This window comes from Neoarius graeffei, chromosome 26, assembly GCF_027579695.1.
Source record: "Neoarius graeffei isolate fNeoGra1 chromosome 26, fNeoGra1.pri, whole genome shotgun sequence".
Taxonomy (NCBI): domain Eukaryota; kingdom Metazoa; phylum Chordata; class Actinopteri; order Siluriformes; family Ariidae; genus Neoarius; species Neoarius graeffei.
Genome location: NC_083594.1, coordinates 2,680,197 through 2,695,965, shown reverse-complemented (window position 1 = coordinate 2,695,965; position 15,769 = coordinate 2,680,197). Strand labels below are relative to the sequence as shown.

The 15,769-nt window shown below is 46.6% G+C and overlaps 1 protein-coding gene across 1 annotated transcript; it reads right to left on the bottom strand.

Annotated features, from left to right (window-relative positions):
• Positions 1–74: 74 nt before the first annotated feature.
• On the bottom strand, positions 75–7,162 carry LOC132874428 (mRNA turnover protein 4 homolog). Its single transcript, XM_060910605.1, has 2 exons — positions 7,054–7,162; positions 75–312 (listed from the first exon to the last, which is right to left on the bottom strand). The coding sequence occupies exons 1-2, from the start codon at positions 7,141–7,143 to the stop codon at positions 169–171; spliced, it is 234 nt and encodes a 77-aa protein (XP_060766588.1). The 5' UTR covers positions 7,144–7,162; the 3' UTR covers positions 75–168.
• Positions 7,163–15,769: the final 8,607 nt, after the last annotated feature.

Sequence of the window (15,769 nt, the reverse complement as noted above, 5' to 3'; positions counted from 1 at the left end):
AATATAAACAGCATAAACACTCTAGATATGAACTAGACGTAGACTAAACACTTTTATATATATATATACACACACACACACAAATTGGTTCAAATAACCAAACAGTCAAGGGCACTTGAGGTATAGCAGGTAAACATGAAATAAGCAGTATAAACAAACTAGCAGCTGTTAAGATGAGGTAGTGTCGTCGTTATCTTTTTCCTGCTCGGCCTCTTCATCACCTTCCACTAGCAGTGTGAAATCTCCAGTCTCTGAGTTCCACATGCACTTTACAGTCACTTTGAATTCAGCCATCTCGATCCCGAACAGTTTCTGAAAGGAATTCATGATGAAATACGATTAAAGCATAAAGTTCACGAGGTCACCAGCGCGCAAACGGCCGAGTTTAATCAGCTTAAAATTCTCACACCAAAACCTTCAGCTGTTTGTTTTATAGGGAAAAAAAAAGTAACTTGTTTTTATCTTCAGTCTAAAAATAAATCTCAGTTCCACAGTCTGCTTCTCTAAACTGCACCGCCACCTGCTTCAGTTATTGATGCATTTGAAAAAAAGTTTGCATGTCAATGTTACCAGGTAATAAACAAAATTAGTCTAATTATGCAGACAATTATAGAAAATCGTGCTTGCTGATTGGTCGAGAGATTTGGACTATTTCTCGATAATCACCTTGAGCGACTCGGCAAAATGGCGGCCGCGCATGAGAAAAAAAAACACAGTGGCCTGACCAGACCCGTGAACCTGGCTGCAGTGGAGGGCACTCCTGAGCCTCACCAAGATCGAGCAGTACGCTGTGCATGCAGAAGGCTGCTGAAAGGAAAGGAGAAGACAAAGTCAACACAAAGAGACCAAGACCTACATGCCACCACTCTTGCTCTTCTCCAGACTGCTCAGCCTGGACCTAGAGGAAGAGGTCAAGGTAGGGGCCGAGATAGGACGACCTGGGGTGACTTGTCCTGGATAAAAGGCACAACCTGCTACAACTGCAATCAGAAGGGACACATTGCTCGAAATTGTCTCCACAGTAGCAGCCAGAAGCCCTGTGAGGAGTACAGCAAAGCAGACTGATGGGTGGACTCCGGGAACGGGCCCCGCACAGAGAACAGGGGAGGTAACACACACCTGATGATCCACATACACAAAGACAGGAGCATTCACATAACGTTAAACACATTAGTAGCAGCACCTGCATGCAACAGCAAGACTACACAGAAACGCCCGATACACCAGTCCAGATAGATACACCTGAAGTTGAATTAAGTTTGTTAAAATACACAACTACTCCCTTTTCTAAACTCCCTTGTATGCCCCTCACTGTATGTGGGCATGTGTTAACCTTTTTAGTAGATTCTGGAGCAGGACACTCAGTGATACAACATGGGGTACTTCCAGTAGACCCACCGCCCAGCTCAAATTCTATTCAGACAATGGGCATCTCAGGACGACCTGTAACCGAAACTTTCTCCGTCAACCTCCCGTGTACCGTAAAAGCGAGGGAGGAATAGTTGCGTCCCACTTATTTCTCATCTCACATACATGTCCAGTAAATTTGTTAGCATGCGATTTAATGTGCAAATTAGGGGTAAATCTCACGTCCACTCCAGATGGACTAACTATTGAAGTAAGTGAAATGTGTGGTGTGCAGTATGGGTTTGGAAACCCTCTGTATGTGTATGTCTGGCGGCTCTGCTGAGATCAACTCACACAAACTCCCAAACACCTTGTACAGCTCGCATACTTGAACACCTCATCAGATGACACAGATTATATGAAAGAGGAAGATTTGCACTGCACAGCACATGTTCACCAAGGGCAAGATGTAGAGTTTGAAAAGACTTGGTTTGCAGACTCCCAAGCATGTGAAAGATTGACCCTCAAAACTACATATTGGTCTAAACGTTATTGCGCTGTGCAGGTCCATTTTACTCGTTGTCCGAACACCTGCATCAATGTTCATCGCAGTGTTCTCAAACATGTTATACGCGGCCTCGTGTCAGAGGACTTTGAGGTCGACTGCTGCCAGCATGATTTCTTTGACATCGTTAATTCTATACCCCATGTCTCATTAGCAAAGCCATGAGCCGCCCATTGGAAAGACGTGGGGGTGTGGCTCAAGAAGTGTGCAGCCAATGGCAATGAATGGTCCCAAACAGAGGACCCTAGTGTGTTGTTTTGCCAAAAGCTTGGGGTCTACAAACAAAGTCATGCTATGTGTGTGTATGTTAAGCGCAGTGTAATATTAGCCACTGATGACCAGGGTCTTGGGGACCCCGGCCATAGTGGCCTGTTTGTCTCTGTTTCCACAGGCATAACTCCAGCAGAGGTGCACCCCAAATTGGCGGGAGTTCCAAATTCCATTTGGGCGAAGGGTAAACGTGATGTAGGCCTAATAAAGAATGCTGAACCAGTGGTGATCACCCCAAATCAGATTTCAGGCCTAGACAGACCCAGTACCCACTCAAACCAGAAGCAATCGCAGGTATAAAACCGGTCTTTGATTCGTTGCTGAAGGCAGATGTAATTGGCCCTTGCCAGGACTTTCCAGTGCGCACTCCTATTTTTTCCAGTTAAGAAGGCAAGAAAACCGTCCCAGCCCAATGAGTGGAGGTTTGTCCAAGATCTGCAAGCAGTCAATGCTGCGGCTGTCCCGCGCACACCAGATGTCCGTAAAGAGCGCTCTGCAGACCACACCCACGCTGGGACTGCCTGACCCCAATAAACCATTTTGTTCAAAGTGTAGATGAAAGGAAGGGTTTTTATGACCTCTGTTCTTTTGCAGAAACACGGGGATAGATTGAGAACTGTAGCCTACTTCTCCAGCAGGGTGGATCCAGTGGCGGCTGGACTTCCTGTTTGCCTGCGTGCAGTTGCTGCAGCTGAAAAGGCAGTAACTGCCTCCAGAAATATTGTGGGGTATCCTAACCTCACCCTTTGGTCCCACATGCTGTCTCCCTGCTTCTGTTGGAGAAAAAGATGTCACATTTGTCAGCACAGAGATGGTTGAAGTCTAACACGGTCATACTTGATATGCCTAACATCATTGTGAAACATTGTTCTGTTCTGAATTCTGCCTCTCTTCTCCCTACAGAGGACGATGGAGAGCCACATGACTGTGTTGCTCTCACTAATGAGTTTTGTTCCCCCAGGGCAGACTTAAAGAGTGATCCTTTGGAAAATCCAGACATGATCCTCTATGTGGATGGTTCAGCCTCCAGAGACGGGAAAGAACAAAATAGGTTTTGCCATAGTCTCAGATCACGAGGTCCTCAAGGCGTCATGTCTGCCCTCAAACTTGTCGGTGCTGGCCGCAGAGCTCTGTGCCCTTATCGAGGCATGCAAATTGGCTGCAGGGCAATCTTTCAATATTTTTACGGACAGCAGGTATGCATTTGGCGTTGTGCACGATTTTGGCACCATTTGGAAACACAGAAATTTTCTCACTAGCACAGGATCTCCCATTGCACATCATAAACTGGTCTCTGAGTTGTTGGATGCTGTTCTACTCCCTAGAGCCATTGCTGTGTGTAAGTGTGCTGCCCATACTAACAATACTGAATCTTGTGTCTCAAGGAAATGCCAGGGCGGACGCAGCAGCTAAGTGTGCAGCCTCAGCTTCCAGTTCACCCTCTAACCTTGCTTTTCCTCAGGTTTCTACCTCCTGTTTACAGCTAGCAGACCTTCAGAGCACTGCCACCCAGGACAAGAGACAAGTCTGGAAACAGGCTTGCTGTATCTTTGCAAACTTGGTCTGGGTTTGTCCCTCGGGCCGTCCCTGTCTACCAAAATACATGTTCCCTTTCTATGCAAAATTGGCACATGGGCTCACCCATGTGTCAAAAGGGGGGATGGTAGCAGAAGTAACAAAGAGATGGTTCACAAAGGGGTTTTCAAATTATGCTGTGAAATTTTGCAAGCAATGCTTGATATGTGCACAACATAATGCAGGTCAAGGTATCAGACTAACTCAAGCAACACAGTGCTGAGCACACCCAATACCAGACAAACCATTTGATCATCTCCAAATGGACTTTATTGAACTGACACCTAGTGAAGGGAAAAGGTATTGCCTGGTAATAGTTGACGTTTTCAAAATGGGTTGAAGTATTCCCCACAGCTAAACAGGACTCAGAGGCAGTAGTCAAAGCACTCCTGAGAGATATAATTCCTAGGTGGGGTATACTTAGCAAAATCTCAAGTGACAATGGAACACCCTTTGTTAATGCAGCCCTAAAGAAAATAGGAGCATTCCTAGGGATAGACCTGAAACAACATTGTGCCTACCATCCTGCCAGTGCGGGAGCAGTAGAGAGGGAAAATGGGTCCCTTAAAAAATAAACTAAGCAAAGCTTGTGCAGAAACAGGACTAGGATGGACAAAAGGTCCTCCCTGTAGTACTCACACAAATGAGGATGCAAACTAAGCCTAAACATGGGTTAAGCCCATTCGAAATTCTGTTTGGATGAGTACCCAACACGGGGATAGGGCCAGCTCAAGGAATACTGCTGGACACCACACTGTGTGATGATGCAATGTTGAATTACTGTGCAACATTGTCCTCTGCTTTGAAATCTATCCACAAACAGGTAAAAGAAGCACTTCCCAAACCCGCTGAGGGATCTACAACCAGGGGATTGGATCGTGGTGAAGGACTTCTGACGAACCAAGTGGAACAAGCCACGGTGGAATGGCCCGTTCCAGGTCCTGCTCACGACCCCAACGGCAGTGAAGATCACGGGCAGAGTGACGTGGATCCACGCTAGCCACTGCAGGAGGGTTCCTGAACCGGCTGAGCAGGAGGAAAAGAAGGCCTAAGTGACCCAGACACTGACTAAAGCTTGTGAGGAAGAAAGGCATCACTGCATGGAACAGTGCAAGTATCACATCAATCACGCACGCACCCTCAATAGGGAAGAGTATTTCAGTGTCTAGCCGATAGACAAGTCTTAGGGTTTCGAGTTTCCTCCAAGTCCCGGTGAGGTGGGACGAGGGCTGATAGGGCGTGCCCGCCCTCTGAGCACCAATACACGTCAAGAAGGGCAAGGGTTAACTCGGTAACATCACTGAGGCACTGAACAAGATGCGCAAGGTTGCTGAACAATTATGAGCAGACTAACATGGAGGAGACAAAGACAGCTGGTGGCGTTGGTTCAGTGGATGGAAGACTCTGATTCTATCCACCATACTGGTCCTGGGCTTACTGATTGTGATGTTATGTTTGCTCCCTGTTTTCTGTCAATGTTGTATGTCTGTGTTTCAGAGGCAGCTGACAAATATCGGTTACCAGATGGTGAAAATAGACTCAGACAACTTGCCTGACTGGTCTCCAAACCCACACGAAGACCACAACCCACCGTTCGATGACATCAGCACAGTTGACATGAAATTAGCTTGAACTTAAAACATTTTCATTTGTGGTCGTTTCCTGTTCTATTGTTTCCTGATCTATGTATGTAGCTTGCTAGCATTAACTTAAGATGTCTGTCTTATAAAAAACAGCCCCAGCATTATCCCTGTACACTCAATGACGTGTTAAGTCGAATCTCTCTGAGAACTCTTATCACTGAAACTGTGTACAGTTCTTTTCTTTCTTTAGCAATTATTATCCTGTAGGATAAAAAGGGGGGAGAATGTGAGGGAAATTTAATGGACAAATATTATTATTCTCTGTGTTTCTGTGTGTTGAGCTCAAGTGGCCTAATATACTGAGAAAGATGTTTTTTCAATGTTGTAATCACTTTTCTGTGGCCTTGGCTGGTGATAAGCAGGGTGCCTGAGTTCTCCATAACTATGCATCCGCCTGCACATACCAGAGCACGCCAGGTGCACGCTTTAACAAAGCTTCATAGAAAATCTTGAGCCAAATCACATGAAGATGGAAGCAGTAAGCGAATGCCTTTAGAGTATAATAACAGCCACTAAAACACAACTCAGAGTACGCGTTACTCTCGGCATCATTAGAAGTGGTGTCTTCTTCTCTTTCCTTTCCTATTTTATATATCTGTTTATATGATCTACTATAATAACTGAAAAGACGACTGCTAAGCGTTCTGAAGTGTTTATTAGAAATTTCCATTACACATCCCACTTTTAAAGATTGAAAAATTGTTTTATGATCACCTGTGTATTTATACTAAAACATTTATCCACCTCAGGTTCTGTGAATATTGATGACTTATCCATACAGGACACTTTTTTGATGGAATAAAAACGTGTTCTATTCCCTTCTAGTGTTTGATAGCATGCAGTATTTTAGCATATCGCTTATTCTACGTGTATTACGTCACTCTACCCAATGGAGAACGAGTGTTGAATATGGTTTACCATATTGCATGGTTGTCAAGACGACATGACGTCACACGTCGGAAACATAAGACTTCCACACTAGTGAGTGACTGACAATTTGTAAACAAACATGGCTGCCAGGTTTGCATCGTTAAACACGGAAGAGTTTGAAAGAGAAAGATGCGGTGAACACCTGAAAGGAACGTGTATGAATAATAATAATAATAATAGGGCGGCATGGTGGTGTAGTGGTTAGCGCTGTCGCCTCACAGCAAGAAGGTCCGGGTTCGAGCCCTGTGGCCGGCGAGGGCCTTTCTGTGCGGAGTTTGCATGTTCTCCCCGTGTCCGCGTGGGTTTCCTCCGGGTGCTCCGGTTTCCCCCACAGTCCAAAGACATGCAGGTTAGGTTAACTGGTGACTCTAAATTGACCGTAGGTGTGAATGTGAGTGTGAATGGTTGTCTGTGTCTATGTGTCAGCCCTGTGATGACCTGGCGACTTGTCCAGGGTGTACCCCGCCTTTCACCCGTCGTCAGCTGGGATAGGCTCCAGCTTGCCTGCAACCCTGTAGAAGAGGATAAAGCGGCTAGAGATAATGAGATGAGATTTCAAAACAAAGTATTTTATGTGACTCGGCGTTGACAAGTGACATCTTTATTGTTTTGTTTTGCTCACGGTGCGTGGCCGAGATAGTGGGTGGAGTTCACTAGGTTGCACACGGCAAATGAAATTGAAAACAACGCAACGCAAGAAAATGAGCGAGAGAGATGTCTTACCTGGTTGGTGTGCAGGGCAAATTTAACTGTTGTGACGCGAGCCAATGCGATCTGAAGCTGCCGATTTGGCATCCAATTGGAGCTGCACATGCGCTTTAAACCAGCGCGAGATCCAAAGTTTAGTATGGCGTTCCATCGAGACAGCAGTACACCACTGGTAAGTCATCTCTCCTTCATTCATTCAAGCTGCAGTTTTAAATTGTACTTTTGGCCTTAATCCACTATTTTAGTCCACTGGGTGAAATCCACTGTTTGTAAGCTTGGCGCTGGTCGCGGTATCTGATTTGATCCGACGTTTGCGTTGACAATGAGTTAGTTTACTGATAATTGCATTTATGGCTTTGTGCTCTTGGTTGCGTGGATAAGTATTATTTGTGGGCTTGTCTTGTGTAAATGTAGTGTGTAAATATAGTGTTAAACTTACTGGTAATGGCTATGATGTTTAGTAACACAAATGGTTTAATGCAATGTTGAATGTTATGGCTATGTGTTATGTTGCTAACTGCTATGTTGTGCTAACTGTGCTATGCTGTTTATTTACATTGCTAACTGCTATGCTGTGCTAACTCTGCTATGCTATGTGGTTTATTTGCAATGCTAAACTTGTGTAGCTAGAGTTAAAGAGCAAGGCTGTTGTTGTATTGTGGCCTTTTCCTTATTCAGTTAAATGTGCATTTACTGATTAATATGTTGACATTATAGACATGTAGTATAATGCGATCTACATTTAACTGTAATATTTATAATTCTGGGTACATATTTTCATCTTTAGCCTATTGCTATATATGTTTGTGTACTCTGATGTTGTTGTTTAGTAGACTTGGCTTTCACTTACATCATGGCCTTATGGCCTCTTGTGTTTATAGGTTAATAACCTAAAGATTGTGGAACTAAACCTTGAATTCAACTAAAGAAATGTGGAAATGAACTTGAATTCAGCTAATGAAAGTGTGAAACCACTAAAGAAAATGTGGAACTAAACTTGAATTGAAAAGGAATAAAGAACCACAAAGAGTTATTACGATCTACTGCGTCTTGATGCCCCCTTTCGGTGGGATAACCGAACAGTTATTAACCAAGGTGCACCACCAAGTAAACCACCAAGCCATCTAGTCGACCTGTTAAGAAGAGGAAGAGGAAAAGCCCTCTGTTAAGCTCCACTTCATATAGCAAAATGGAGTCGACCGAAATTGTGGCCCTAAAGGGAAAGCAGGCCTCTGTACACGCAGCATTGACAAAAAGGAGTAACAAGCTCTCTCTCACTATTGACATTATAGAAAAAGGAGCACTCATTGAAGAAATCTGTGCACTTAGTGGTGACTTCAGCAAGGTGCATGACATCGGCCTAGAGCTCCTGGAGGCCTTAGCAGAGGTGGATGGTGCTGAAGGAGAGGCAGCGAGGGTCAAAGCAAAAACAGAGCAATGCCTTTCTGTCTACACTGAAACCATCCAGCTGGCCAGAGAAACCCTGTGGACCAAGTTTGCTCAGCCAGAAATCGAGCTCTATGCTGAAGCCACAGAAGAGAGATGTAAAGTGGTGGAAGCCACAAATATCCAAGACCTGCTGGAGCATGATTATGAAGCCCTACGTGACAGCCTACTTGAAATGATACATGAGCTAGAGCAGAAGGCGCTTGCATGGGAGCGCATCGTCTCGGGCAAGGTCACCCACCATAAGCAGCATCTCTTCAAGCTCAGGAACAGAGCACGGGACTGGGAGCTTGGCTGGAAGATATCAAGCCACACACCCAAGCGAGAACCAAGCAGATCTGGTGTGCAGAAAACACTCAGCCAACCCACCACCCCAGCAGCCTTACCACCACCTAGCCCGCCTACCATCTTAAAACCACAAATCAGTCTGGAGAGAACACGGCTACCTGTCTTCTCAGGAGACATGACTGATTACTATTGGTGGAAGGCTGAGTGGGCAGAATTGGAGCTATTGGGCAACCCACTGAGGACTGCTGTGGTCACTCGGTTCCACCTGTTGGCAAGCCTGAGTAAAAATGTGAAAAGAGACCTTGTCTTGTTTAGTTGTGCCATGACCGATGAGATGTTCAGACGCCTCGATAACCGCTTTGGGAATAAAGCGAGGATCGTCCTGAAGATTGCTGAGGAAATCGAAGGCCTACCCCTGTGAAGGGAAATGACCCCCGGAAAGCGATCGAGTTAATCCAGGCCATGGAGCGGGCCCTGAGCAATCTGGTGATCTTGGGGGAAGAGGACGTATTAAAAAACCGCCTCGTTGCACAGTCATTGAAGAGAAAGTTGCCCAGCTCGTTAAAAGGAAAATGGATTGAGCATAAGGCAGAGCCACTGAATGAATTCAGCCCGCAAAACCACTTTGACTGTCTACTGAAGTTCCTCCAGAAACAGGAGGCTATGCTGGAGGAGCTGGACCAGTTAGATGACAGCCTCAGAGAAGGCAACTTCTCAGCAAAATCACCAGTGGACAAGTCAGCCAAAAAGGCATTCTCCAAAGCCACCTCAGGCCAAAGGGGGTCAAAGTTACAGGCAGGCTCATGCACAGCTTGCTCTGAAAAGACCCATGCCGGTAGGCTTTTTGCATGTGCCTCGTTTAGAGGGATGGATCTTCATACAAAGAAAAGTCATCTCAACTCGCACGGGCTGTGCTGTCAGTGTCTTGGCTCTCACATGCAAAGTGCTTGCAACAACAAAAAGTTAATCTGCACCAAAGCAGACTGCCGATCTGATGAGCCTCACCACTACCTACTCTGTCCCCGAGTCATGCCTCTGGAAAGTGCCAAGAGGAGGACAAATAGCAAAGGCCTCGGTCTCACTAGTTGGCAAGAAGAACTCCTGGCAAAGGTCGCTTTGAGTTGAGGCAGGAATTCAGAAACGCCTTTTCAAATAAGACCTCTGCCATAACCTGTGCTGCTGGAAATGGACCAGTGGAGTATCCGGTAGTGATGCTGCTGCTGCTGGAGGTCACAACCAACTCAGGCCAGCTCATAGGCACCTTGATAGATCTCGCCTCTGACACAAATTACATCACCCATGGCGCCGCTCAGCGGCTCAGACTGAACGGTGAGAGCATTCGACTGATAGTTCATGGTGTCAGAGGAATGACCAAGAAGGTCAGAACAAAGAGGTATACCCTCCGCCTGAGAGTGAGGACCACCAAGGGAACGGTGGTGGAACACAAGCTGCTTTGCTATGGGCTGGAAAGCATCGCTGAGGTCAGTCACCCAGTCACCCCTCAACAACTCCAGAAAATATTTCCTGATGTTGCTATGGCAGAGCTGGCCCGCCCTGAGACTATCGACCTCCTCATAAGTCATAGAGAAGGCCGTCTGGTTCCACAACCATTCAAGAGGGAGGGTGATCTCATCCTCTGGGATGGCCCGCTAGGCAAAACGGTTGGCAGTACCCACCCTGACCTCTTCGAGTCTGTTGACCTGACACTACACCAGTCTGAAACCCACTTTGCTCGAACCATGAGGACCTCCTCAAGGCTTTACAGAGAGGTCCGTGTAAGCATAAAAAGCCCGGATGAGGACTCAACACGGACCGTAACTCTCAGTAACACCAGTGCCACAAATAAAGAAATTTTTGAATGGTTCAAGTGGGACAGTATTGGGGCAGCATGCAACCCAAAATGTGGGGGCTGCAAGTGTGGCAAATGTCCCCCGGGTGGCCAAGAGATGACCCTTGGAGAAGAAAGGGACTTGGAAAAAATAAAAGCCTGTCTCTCGTATGTACTGGCAGACAAACACAGTGATTCTCCACACTGGGATGCTGCTTATCCGTGGAAGGCCAGCCTGGCAATTCTGCCAAACAACCGCCAAGCAGTTGAAGCAACCTTCTGGAACACTGAGGCACGGCTGGCAAAAGAACCTTTGTGGAAAGCAGCTTATGGAGAGCAGATTCATGACATGGTGGCAAGAGGAGCAGCCATTAAGCTCACCAGGAAGCAGAAGAAAGACTGGAATGGGCCTGTGTGGTATATCAGCCACCTGGTCGCACCCAATCCTCACTCCAGCTCCACGCCAGTAAGAATAAAATATAAGAATAGTCTGGAACAGCAGCCAGGAGTTCAAAGGGATGAGTCTGAACAACCTGCTCTATAAAGGCCCTGATGTTCTCAACCCTATCCGAGGAGTCCTCCTGAGATTCAGGAGCGGGTTGTATGCAGCCCTCGGTGATGTCAAGAAAATGTATAATTCGGTGTGGCTTAAGGACAAAGAAGTACACCTTCACCGATTCCTCTGGAGGGATGACCCCAAGGAGGAAATCAGTGAGTTTGGTGTTCTTAGGGTCAACATTGGCGACAAACCTGCCGGGTGCATTGCTCAGGTCACCATGAGGGAGACTGCTAACCTGCCCCAATTCGCATCCATGATCGCAGAACGCCGCATTCTGACAGAGGACTGCTATGTTGATGACATATTAACCTCCCATGATGACCTCCACGCTTTAATTAGGATGACCAGAGGAGTCGAAACTATCTTAAAGGCAGGAGGTTTCTCGTTCAAACCCTTGGTCCTGACCGGTCAAAGTGGGAGGAGTGAGGAACTTGACAGCGCCAGTAATGACAGGTCAATAGAGCCCAAGACCCTGATACTCCCAAATCAGATGCAGGACGAAGAAAATAAGGCTCTTGGGCAAGGATATGAGCCAGAATCTGATAAACTCCGCCTGCTGACATCGGTGAATTTTTCAAAGCGGCGAGGGAAAATGAGGACGGGCCTGGACCTACGAGAGAATGAGGTCAGAGCAAACACCCCTGACCCTCTCACCCGATGAATGCTGCTGAACCAGATTGTGGGCTTCTACGACCCTACTGGCCTGGCCTCACCAGTCAAGCAAAGAGGAGTGATGCTTGTGAGGGAGTCCTTTCAGGAGGCTGGAAAAGACCGTCCTGCCAAAGACACCTGGGATGAGCCTCTCTCTCCGCATCTCCGGGAGGCTGCAATAACACTCTTTGAGCAGTGTGTAAGACTTGGCCAGGTGAGATTTGACAGGAGCCTTACACCCCAAGGAGCCATAGGCCGTCCAATGGGAGTAACGTTCTCCGACGGCAGCGAAACTTCCTACGGAGCCGTTCTCTACCTTCGCTGGAAGACAGCGCAAGATGGTGTTGTTGTAAAGCTAGTCGAATCAAAGGCCAAACTCACCCCACTAGCTCAAAAGGGTGATGTCATTAAGGCAGAGCTGTGTGGGGCTGTGTTTGCAACCCGTCTGAAGACCTATTTTGAAAAGCACTGTCACATCAAGGTCGATAAGTGGATCCATTTTGTCGATAGCCAGACAATACTGGGGGCCATCCAGAAGGATAGCTATGGCTATGAGACATTTTTTGCAAATCGGATAGGAGAAATACAGAAGGCTGGACCTGTTGATAGCTGGAGATGGGTCGAAGGAAAAGAAAACATTGCTGACCTCATCACAAGGGGAGCACCCCCTGAGGACCTTGCTGAAGGATCAGCCTGGCAGGAAGGCCCCGGATTTCTCAAACTCCCCTTTGAAGATTGGCCTGTTAAAACTGCCAGGGAAATAATCTCCTCTGTCACCAAGGAGATCAGAGGACTCCAAAGAAAGGCATTCTCAGCGGTCACAGCGACTGGAGATCAGTCCTGGAAATGGCCAGGCCTGACAATCATGGCACTCGTGCAGCTGGTAAAACCCAAAAGATTCAGCTCCCTGACTCGTCTGTGTGGGGCTGTGGGCTGGCTGAAGAGAGCAGTGGACACCTGGCTGGGTAGTTACACGCAAGCCCCAGGCCGCTCAAAGTGGGAGGCAAGAGCATACCTGTCGGCAGAAGAAAGAGTAACTGCTTTCAAATTCTTGGCTCTTGAGGCTCAAGATGGTGTTGAGTTTCGTCACACAACTCTTGATCGCCTGGTCGTTCAAAGGGAAGAAACAGGTCTCCTTGTCTGTGGAGGGAGAATTCAATGTTGGGATGAGGACCAAGTGGCAGTACCATTGATCCCATGCAAATCGTGGCTCGCAACCCTAGTGGCCAGGGAGGCCCATGAAGAAAACCACGAGGGCGTTGCCTCAACCCTCCTGCGAACACGAAGGAAAGCCTGGATCATGCAGGGATGAAAATTGGTTAAGAAAATCCTTAATAATTGTGTCACCTGTGCAAAGCAGAAAGCTAAATTGTGTCGCCAAGTAATGAGTGATCTGCCTCCAGAACGCACCCAGAGAGCCAGCCCCTTTGAGTTCACTACCTTTGACCTGTTTGGCCCCTTTGAAGTGAAGGACACTGTGAAAAGGAGGACGACAAAGAAAGTGTGGGGTATTGTCTACTGTTGTATGGCCTCCAGAGCAGTCCATGCGGACCTCACTGACGACCAGTCTGCAGAAAGCTTCCTCCAGGCATACACCCGCTTTGTTGCCCTAAGGGGGCATCCAAGAAAACTATGGTCCGATCGAGGGACAAACTTCATTGGTGCTAAACCTGCCCTGCAACAGCTTTACAAACATCTGGATTGCCTGCAGGCTGTGTCCATGGAGAATGTGGCTGCCAAGAATGGAATTGAGTGGAAGTGGGAGTTTCACCCTGCAGATGCACCCCATAGAAATGGAGCTGCAGAGGCCGCTGTGAAGCTTCTGAAGAGGGCGCTCACAAGCCTTGGTGGGACTACAGGGTCTCTTACATGGGGAGAACTGCAGACTCTGTTCTATTAGGCAGCCAATTTAACCAATGAACATCCAATAGATGCTAGAGCTCAAGAACAGGAGAACTCCGTTGAATACTTAACACCGAACTCCCTAATCCTGGGTCGGGCATCGCCTCGAGGAGACACCTGTAGTCTTGATCTTGAGACTCATTCCTGGCGCCGACTACGAGCCATCCAAATCGGGGTGGACCACTTCTGGGCAAAATGGAGAGAACTTGCCGGCCCAAATCTCTTCATTCGACAGAAGTGGCACCGGTTGGAGAGTAATGTTCAAGTTGGTGACCTCGTCTGGGTAGCTGATCCAAATGCTTTAAGAGGTCAGTTTTGTCTGGGCCGAATTCTGACTGTCTACCCTGACAACAAAGGGATTGTCCGGGATGCAGAGATTGTAACCTGTGCTGGCATTCCAGCCTCCCAGGCAGGTGGCCGCAAGAAGGGCAGTTCTCCATTGCCCACGGCAGTCATCAGGAGGGATGTAAGAAGGCTGGTGGTCCTTCTTCCAGCGGAAGACAAAAATCCTCCTCTGGTGACCACTTGATCCACTTTCCTTGGGTCAAGTCATTATTGTCAAAACTGGCTGGTGGTGTACGCTGAACGCTGCCACCATGCCCAGTACATTGCACATGCGCCAGGCTGGTGGTGTACGCTGAACGCAGCCACCATGCCCTTATATTGCACAACATGAAGAACAGAGACTAACATAAACATACGCACTCGCTGCATTCCACGTACCCAAGCGGGAAATCACACACCTGCCATGGAATGTACATAACTATGGACACTGAACTGTGCAAGGACACTTGGTGCAACGCAAAAAAAAAATTGTATATGTGGTATAATGTAATATTTGTGTGTGACCTCATTGGATCTGTGATCACTCGGTCAAGTGGGAGGTGTTTTGTTTTGTTTTGCTCACGGTGCGTGGCCGAGATAGTGGGTGGAGTTCACTAGGTTGCACGCGGCAAATGAAATTGAAAACAACGCAACGCAAGAAAATGAGCGAGAGAGATGTCTTACCTGGTTGGTGTGCAGGGCAAATTTAACTGTTGTGACGCGAGCCAATGCGATCTGAAGCTGCCGATTTGGCATCCAATTGGAGCTGCACATGCGCTTTAAACCAGCGCGAGATCCAAAGTTTAGTATGGCGTTCCATCGAGACAGCAGTACACCACTGGTAAGTCATCTCTCCTTCATTCATTCAAGCTGCAGTTTTAAATTGTACTTTTGGCCTTAATCCACTGTTTTAGTCCACTGGGTGAAATCCACTGTTTGTAAGCTTGGCGCTGGTCACGGTATCTGATTTGATCCGACGTTTGCGTTGACAATGAGTTAGTTTACTGATAATTGCATTTATGGCTTTGTGCTCTTGGTTGCGCGGATAAGTATTATTTGTGGGCTTGTCTTGTGTAAATGTAGTGCGTAAATATAGTGTTAAACTTACTGGTAATGGCTATGATGTTTAGTAACACAAATGGTTTAATGCAATGTTGAATGTTATGGCTATGTGTTATGTTGCTAACTGCTATGTTGTGCTAACTGTGCTATGCTGTTTATTTACATTGCTAACTGCTATGCTATGTGGTTTATTTGCAATGCTAAACTTGTGTAGCTAGAGTTAAAGAGCAAGGCTGTTGTTGTATTGTGGCCTTTTCCTTATTCAGTTAAATGTGCATTTACTGATTAATATGTTGACATTATAGACATGTAGTATAATGCGATTTACATTTAACTGTAATATTTATAATTCTGGGTACATATTTTCATCTTTAGCCTATTGCTATATATGTTTGTGTACTCTGATGTTGTTTAGTGGACTTGGCTTTCACTTACATCATGGCCTTATGGCCTCTTGTGTTTATAGGTTAATAACCGAAATATTGTGGAACTAAACTTTGAATTCAACTAAAGAAATGTGGAAATGAACTTGAATTCAGCTAATGAAAGTGTGAAACCACTAAAGTGGAACTAAACTTGAATTGAAAAGGAATAAAGAACCACAAAGAGTTATTACGATTATTCTACTGCGTCTTGATGCCCCCTTTCGGTGGGATAACCGAACATTTATA